This window comes from Cornus florida, unplaced genomic scaffold (genome assembly GCF_030987335.1).
Source record: "Cornus florida cultivar Cherokee Brave unplaced genomic scaffold, ASM3098733v1 CherokeeBrave_3.0.0_Hap2_Chr05, whole genome shotgun sequence".
NCBI classification, from domain to species: Eukaryota; Viridiplantae; Streptophyta; class Magnoliopsida; order Cornales; family Cornaceae; genus Cornus; species Cornus florida.
The window spans coordinates 86,301,373-86,309,990 of NW_026775575.1; the positions used below are offsets into that span (position 1 = coordinate 86,301,373).

Here is an 8,618-nt window from a genome sequence, read left to right on the forward strand (position 1 = left end):
AGTCAAGTAACTTATTCAATCTCATGCCATAATCTTGTCAATAACTCATATTTGTATATTTATATATGTGTGCATTTATTTTAAAACTGACAAATATAGGATATGTTTGGCAATCATATTTCATATTTTTTGGCTTATGCTGGTGGTGTGAATCAAAATTTGTTGCGATTTGAGCATTACCGGAGCGCTTTCGAAAAGAGATCAAAATCAGAAGCACCAAATTGATTTTTCCAGTTACTTCCGTATAGTAACAAAGTACTGTTGAAAAAAAAAAAACTCTAAAATTACATTTTTAATTTAATTTTTCAAAATAAATATATTTTATCAAAACCATACTCCCAAATTATATTAAATACACTTGAACACAAAAACATTGTTTCTGCTCTAAACCAAAGCAAAAACACAAAGAAACTTTGGTTGCAAACTAGCCATAGTATTAGTAGTATGTTGATAGTCATCATTCTTATTTTGGCATGTGCATGTTTATGAGTGTGTGTGTGAGAGAGAGAAATAGCAATTGTAGCTCAAGATTTCCAACTCTATTTTTCCACTTATCCAGCTTAAACATAGTTTTCTTTGTCCGTCACATTTAATTCTAAACAAAAAGGCCCACACAAATAGGTTTTCGAAGGATTTTCCTCCTCCAATGCCATAGTGCTCGCTTATTTATCAAAAAAAAATAAAAAAATCTTTTGTTATATAATACATAGTGCTCGTTTATTCTTACGGAGACTTGACCGTTCCACCTTTTGTTCCCAAGGCCACCAATGATCCGTTGTTTCAATCACATTCCAGAGTTATTGTACAGCAGAGGATCTTGGTTCCGTTGGCATGTCCATGATTAATGCAGGCATACTTTCGCCCATGGAAGCTTTCTTTTAGCCCTCCAAAAGCGGCTTTTTCTTGTCATCATCCCACTTATTCAACCTCTTCTTAGCTTCTTCCACCTGCAATTCAATTTATGTGATATTTAGTTAACAAGAATTAAACAGATTAAGGTAATTACTAGGATAATTAATGTTCTACTCTAATAGTAGTTATTTGGGGGGCCGGTATGAAGCACAGACTATAATTTTTCACCATCTTAATACCAGTGGGATAAAATTTCTCTCTGGTACACCATATTGTTGGTGCATGAGACAATTAGAAATTTAGAATCAACCTAACTAGCAATGTACTAATGCTATGTTTGGGAGCTCTGAATCTGTAGTTTGGATTTGGAATTCCGATTTCGGTACTCCCAAACGGAACATGAATAAAAAAATTAATCCAGATAAACGAGAAAAACAATAATAATATTAACAACTAGACGAACTCACCTCTTTGTTCCAATCTGTCCGATAAGTTGCCCATATCAATATGAGGGTCTGCATCAGTGTGCCGCCTATCATCCCCGACCATATTCCCTGCAAGCAACACAAACAATTAGTCCTACTATAATTTATTATTACTATTATTATTAATTTTTCATGTGAGACCCACCACACTGTGGGGTTTCATGAGTGGTCGACCTGGCCAAATTGGCTTAGCAAAATCACAAATTGACCATATCTATATGTACTTGGATTTAGTTGAGTTACCTTAGTACCGAGATTGAAGTAGAAACCAAGTAATGCACCCAATGGGACGCCAACCACATAGTAACAGCCCACGTTCACGTATGCAACAAAAGCTTGCCATCCGCATCCAACCGCCACACCTTCATGGTCAACATATACAACACATCAAGCCAAGAAATGTACTCCAATCCATACACATTCATATGCAAATGCGAGAGTACGTTTTTGAGTTATGAAATTGGATTAGAAATTCAAATGAAGTTCATATTAGACTTTGGTTGGATTAATAATCACAGATTGGGTAGGGATTAGTTGTCATCCCCCATGAAAATTAGTGTCCAAACTCATGAAAATTTGAACTAGGTTCCGCCTAAGCTGCAACCATGTAAATAAACACCTCAATTAGTATTTTGTAAGCAATGCATACCGGACAAGACGGGTTGGATTCCATTGAGAATGAGAGTAATGCTTAGAAGTGGACAGAGATCGGAGACAGCTTTAGCCACGACTTCACCTTCTGTGAAGGCATAGCTGATTACATCGCGCAGTGAGAGCACAGTTATTGCCGCGATCACAGAGACGATAAAAGAGATCAAATTCACCGCTACCACAGAAAATGCAGCTGACTTTGGATGTCCAGCTCCAAGCTCATTGCTCACTCTCACGCTGCAATTCGAATCAGCAACAAATTAAAGTCACAGTAATATATAATTTTAGGGACAATATTAATCGATCCATCTTGGATATATGTCCCACTTTTTCAAGGTAGTGAGTATTGTATTCACAAAACCATGTTGTTTTGATACATATCTGTAGGGAAGATAAAAAAATAAAAAAAATTGACTTGAAATCACTTAAAAAGAAACTACAATATATGGTCATATTGAATTCAATATGTCATGATCAATATATCATTTTACAAGATTTCTATATGTGAAGCACTTTCGCGGAAAAATAAATAAAGAGAAGAAAAGAAAAAAAACTGACCTTGCAGCTGCATTGAACCCAACTGAGATCATAAATACCCATCCCGAAATAGTATTGCTGCAATTATAAGCAACCATGAAATTAACATCAATTAGAAAATATTAAGAAGGACATCATTTGTAATCACTTGTCGCTTGTTGTAATGTAAGTAATGCTGCTCTATATGTTTGGGAGTACCAAATTAACGACTTGAATTTAAAATTGAAAAAAAATTAATTTAAATTCAATTTCCATTCTAATTCAAAAGCGCCAATTCCAAACAAAACATAAACGTTTTCATGACAAACAAAAGTTAGACCACATCAAGCAACAAATCCATCTATTTTAATATGATTTTCAGAGAAGTAAACAAAAAAGAAAAATCTAATATCCTTTGTAATACTGACTTTTGAAATGTAAAACAGATGCCATTAAATATAATTTCACACAAAATAGCCGTACTCAAGACATTTTTTTTTTTTTTTTGAAAGGTAGTAGTACTCTTACTTGAAATCAATCAACCTGAATTTTGTTTTCATTAATTACAGTTAAATTTTGAATTATTCTAAAATAAATAAATAAATAAAAGCCAAGAAATTAATTCCATTTTTCTTACCAAATAGCAATGGAATCCAAAGCGACCTCAGGATTCTCGAGCAAACCAGCCAGCAAGACCAGAATCTGAAAGTACCACGTCTCCAAGCACAGCATCACAGCCGATGCAGCCGACAATTTAAAGAAGCTCCAAAGCCCAGAGAAGGCCTGTACACTAAACCCAGTCCATGTATACTTACACTTCTCGCTCTTCACTATATATACAAACTGGCCCACCACAACAACCCACCACGACAAGCTCAACACCAGTGATGAGCCCAACAACCCAAGCCCAATCTTGTACACCACAAGCCAACTCAATAGGAGATGTAGAACTATTGTGGCAGCTGATATGTATGCACTTGGTGCCACTATGCTCTGAGCTTGTAGAAATTTCTGTATCGGGAAGTTTATGGCATATGCGAATAATTGGGGAATGAGGCCGTAGATGTACAAGGCCGAGGCCGATGCAATGTCCGGTGCCTGGCCAATTAATATCAAGAGGGGCTTGGAGAAAATGTAGAGCAAAGTTAGTAGGACACCAGTTGCAGTTAGGAGGATTGTTGATCTTTGGAGATAAATGCCTAGCATTTCCTTTCTGTGGGCTCCATATGCCTGTCCACATAGAGTCTCCACTGCACTTCCCATACCTAGCTGTTGATCATAATGCAAAAGTTAAAACAAGCTATGCAATTTTACTTTTTGCATAAAAAGGTAAGTTTTTAGTTTCAAATCACGTGACATCGTGTTACTTTACTGTGTTTATTGATTTCTATCAATTGCTAGTTAACCTGATTTGTTTAAATATAAAATTGACATATTTATTTGCATGTCAACTAGTGATGGACATTTTTAGTTTTAAATCACGTGACATCATGTTACTTTACTCTGTTCATTGGTTTCGATCCATCACTAATTAACCTGATTTGTTTTAACACAAAATTAACACATTTATTTGCATGTCAACTAGTGATCGACCCAAAACCAATTGTTCATAACCATATAATAGTTTCTCAAGACCCAACCTAACATATGGATGTACGAAACTATAATTTTGCCAAAGAAACCATGTAATACTCTGTGCTGCTGTTTTTGTTAAAATGGAGCTACAGACCTCTTTCTTATATACAGACAACGTATACAGATTTACAGATCCATCTAAAGTCAACGTAAAGGATGTTTTGTCAGAACTTTCAATCTATAATATATATACATATATAATAATAATAGTATGATTTTAGTGGATCTACAGAGTGACAAATATAATAAACTTCTATAATGTCGATCTTTAAATAATGGTCTGTTTCTTTTTTAATGATTTTTCATTCAATTCAAGAACTGTGTCCCTGACATGCAATGATAATAATTTAGCACAAAATAAAATAGTCCACAAATTCAAAGTTTTTCATCGATTAATGCAAACATGTATTTTTACATTGAAAACAGCAATTGAACTTTGTTATTTTGGCAACCTTTGGGTACATATTAAATTCCCGACAAAAAAAATAAAAATAAAAATAAATAACTTTTGACATGCAATGACAATAATATAGCACAAAATAAAATAGTCCACAAATTCAAAGTTTTTCATCGATTAATGCAAACATGTACTTTTACATTGAAAACAGCAATTGAACTTTGTTATTTTGGCAACCTTTGGGTACATATTAAATTCCCGACAAAAAAAATAAAAATAAAAAAAAATAACTTTTGGGTGCATATAACCTGCATGGCATTAATGTTTATTCTCATTGATGGTATCTAAAAATAAAGTGAGTTATAGTCCCAAACTAAAGTTACTTTACTGTTATTAGAAATTATTACATGATTTTGGAATTAAAGTGCAAGTAAATGTTTGACTCAAAATTGATACATTTGCGTGCATGTCTAGTGACCCAAGATCGAAGATTTAGGAACATATAATAATTTCTCTAAGAGCCTGGTTGTGGCCCCAATCCTGCTGCTGTTTCTCTGGACAGCCTGAGGATGAGGACGATAAGCTTACATATCCATACATTTTTTTTTTTTTTTTTTACTTCAGGAAATTCGTACACATACAGAGTAGACAATTTAAATAAATGTGTGCAAATACTTGTACAGGCTAAGAGATGAGATAGAGAGAGAGTAAGAAATACCATGAGACCGTAAGCGAAGACTTGGACGCCATTGTTGCCGAGGGAGGAGGCGGCGAGCTCAAGATTTCCGAGGTGGCCGGCGAAGATCTGAGTGGACATGGACATGAGATAGTTAATCATGTAAACGATGACAGCAGGGGCAGCGAGGTGGAAGAGGAACTTGATTTCGATCCATACGGCCGGTCGGAGACGCTGCAAGTACGGTAAGGTTGTGTCGGAGAGTATGCTCTCTAGCTGATTGCTTGATTCGATGTTTCTCTCTGATGAATGGGCAGATAGAGGTGGTGGGTTGTTTTCTAGTATTGGTTGATAATCACCTTCTTTTAGAGGAGGCATTTTAGATGGTTGTGGAAATCAGTTGCTAGCGAGTGGTTGCGGTGGTGGTAGTGATGCCAGCTGAGGCGGTGGCGGAGATGGTTGTGGAAATGAAAGTTCTCTCACTTATGAGAGAAACTCAACAATGTAGCTATTTAAAGAGGCATTTGTGGATGGTACTTGAATAACTTTAATATATAAATACGAATTCGTCCCGTGTCATTTTGCTGTGGATGTCGGTATTTTTTAATTTATTTTTTAATATATTATATATTGAATTTAAAAATCTCTCACTTGCCGTGTAACATTTTTATTTTGCGTTGCTCCATCATTATTTGATTGAATGAGAATAAAAATGACGTGGCATTCAACGTTTTTAATTTTACTCAATAGTATTAGTAGGATTGGTAATGAGCCTTGATGTACAAAAGTCCAAATTGGTTTGTTGTGTAAAAGTTTAAGATGGTTGAGTAGTTGGCATTACTTTTCCACATATTAAATTGCACGTGGCCGTTTAATCAATTATCCGCGGAAGGAAAAAGTGTACGTGTTTAATCAATTATCTGCCGAAGCTTCTCGAATTGAATTCTTTTTTGTTACGCTAATGTATACTCCGTATAAATTACAAATTTGTCATAATTACATAATCTCTTTTATAATTTTTACAATTACTTTAACTTTTCTTGATTAGCAAAGCTAATGATACAAATCTCCCTTTTTAACGCTCTACATTATTTAATGACTGAAATTGTTGATGCCACATTCGTAATATGTGTAGAATTCCAATATTACCCTTTACTGATGTGAAAAACCTTTTAAAGTAATGTGCAATTACAAAAGAACCTTCACCTTTCCTAACAGAGTGTAACAAGTGGGCGTTTGTCATTTATCCAAAAGTTTAAACTATTAAATAGTGTTGCATACCCACCCATTTATACCCTCTTTAGCCCCATCCAAATTTGATGTGAGACAAGTTCCACTTGTAACATTCTCCCTCATCCGAACTCGCGCAACGCCCTAGTTATGGTCGGACTACCCTGTCTACCAGGGGACAGACCCGGAGGCACTCCGGGCCAGACGCTTGGCGTAACACCGGATTAGGGACTGGGTCTGAGTCTGACACCAACTGTAATGGGTGGGTGCTTGCCCATTTACACAAAAACTCGAACTTTGAGTAGTGCTACATATCCACCCATTTATGCCCCCTTCAACCCCCATCCAAATCCGATGTGGGACAAGTTCCACTTGTAACGTAAAGCCTTTACATGGTCTTTGCACATCCATGACACTCACTTTACTGATTCTCTCAAGTTCTTTAATGCAGTGATCTTAAAAGTTCAGGAGGAAGAAGAAAATCGTGTGTTCAAAGTCCACGGTGGTATTTGGGATTCAATTAGGGCTTGATTTGCCAAGGATTTGCGATCCATTAACAAATTCCTTGAATTATAGGTTTAATTTATAGAGAAACCCTAGCCATCAGCATCTGTTTTCAACTAAGCTTAAAAAAATAATAAAAAAATAAAAAGAAAGAAAAAGAAAAGATAGAGAAATGCTTGGAAGATTTTGAAATTGATGAGCTCCGATATCTCATCGGAATAAGATCGTCAAAATATTGAAAGGCTGAAAGAGACATTGGGGAGAGATAGTGTAAAAAAAAAAAATCTCTCTAATATAGGTTTTTTGCACAAATAGTCCATTCTTTTTGAAAATGTGCATTTTAATCCATAAAATTCGTAAAAATGTACAAATAAACATCTCGGACCACTTTTTGGTCAAAATTGACATAAAGTAAATTTAAAAACCCTAATTTGCCCTTTTCTCTTCTTATTCTACCTTTTTCTAAGGGACTGCTTCTCTCCTACACCCCTCACCACATTACAGCCATAACCACCATCCCTAACCCCACCACCACCGTCACCGCCGCCTGCAACCCTGGTGGATAAACAGACGCCATCAGATAAGTCACCGCCACAGGATATGTCACTGCTGGTGCAGCAAATTTTTCACCCAACTTGTAAAAGAATTTCAGATTGCCTTTGATTTTACCGGAGAGCTTTCGTACCTAATACTCCACGGTGCATTCAGCGGAGGTATAAGTCAGCGCCTCTAACGATGATTGTGCCGGTAGTGGATTTGTTGATTACCTGTAAACGAAGCCGGCGAGATTATAAAGCTTTGGCGACCATGGCTTAGAAATCATTTCAGGCTTATAGTTGCCAACATTGAAAAAGATGGGGAAGGGAGTGCAGCAGGTTATGGTTGCCAACGGTGAAGGGTATCAGCCACCAGAGATCAGAGTGATAAGCACGTGCAGCGCGTGTATACGTGTTAGATCTACGCACAAAAATGTTGAGACTGGTTAGGTCAATGCAATGACAACCACGGTACCGTTTTGCCAGAAGATGAAAATGGTAAAGCCAATGATGACCGAGATTTGTGAGATGATGGAAACGTGTGTTCCTGAAATGCAGATGACGAAGATGAAGCAAGTGAAAAGGCTTCTTCAGTGACGAGGACGATCGTCGTTGAGATGAGGATGGTGGATGTCTGTCGCGGGTTGACTGGTTGGTGTGGCTATCCAGCGCGGTAGTGACGATCGGAGCACCTCCATTGAGATGGAAAGATGGAGGAGATGCGGCGGATAATAAAAAAAAATGGGTTTAGGCTGTGGCTTTAGGCTCTGCTCTGGACACAGTGAAACGGAGGGAATTGTTTAAAATGGTAATTTTACATTGCCTGATTTTTTTAATATTATTTTATTTTATTGACAAAAGGGTATTAATGTCTTTTTATGCAAATAGAGGGGTAATTACACCAAATTGATAATATATGGGGGTTTTATACTACATATGGACTTTTTTACTATAACATTTATGGCATGTTATATATATATATATATATATATATATATATATATATATATATATAATGTTGATTAAATTATACATTTTGTAAAAGTTGGTGGACCCACTCTTGTCAATTACTATCACATGTGACAAAAAGGCATTTATAAACCCATCTTTTTTCCTTAACCAGTTTTCTCTCTCGG

General features: G+C 36.2%; 1 protein-coding gene across 1 annotated transcript; it reads right to left on the minus strand.

The window, feature by feature from the left end:
- Positions 1-517: 517 nt before the first annotated feature.
- Positions 518-5,956, minus strand: LOC132307357 (protein DETOXIFICATION 40-like). Its single transcript, XM_059805085.1, has 7 exons — positions 5,255-5,956; positions 3,142-3,773; positions 2,547-2,603; positions 1,987-2,225; positions 1,581-1,699; positions 1,320-1,406; positions 518-947 (listed from the first exon to the last, which is right to left on the minus strand). The coding sequence occupies exons 1-7, from the start codon at positions 5,588-5,590 to the stop codon at positions 879-881; spliced, it is 1,539 nt and encodes a 512-aa protein (XP_059661068.1). The 5' UTR covers positions 5,591-5,956; the 3' UTR covers positions 518-878.
- Positions 5,957-8,618: the final 2,662 nt, after the last annotated feature.

Coding starts and splice junctions, on each gene's coding strand:
- LOC132307357 (XM_059805085.1), bottom strand. CDS start 5,590: ATGCCTCCTCTAAAAGAAGGTGATTATCAACCAATACTAGAAAACAAC. Junction 3,774..5,254: donor TCTTCGCTTACGGTCTCATG/GTATTTCTTACT, acceptor TATGATCAACAG/CTAGGTATGGGAAGTGCAGT. Junction 2,604..3,141: donor TTGGATTCCATTGCTATTTG/GTAAGAAAAATG, acceptor TTATAATTGCAG/CAATACTATTTCGGGATGGG.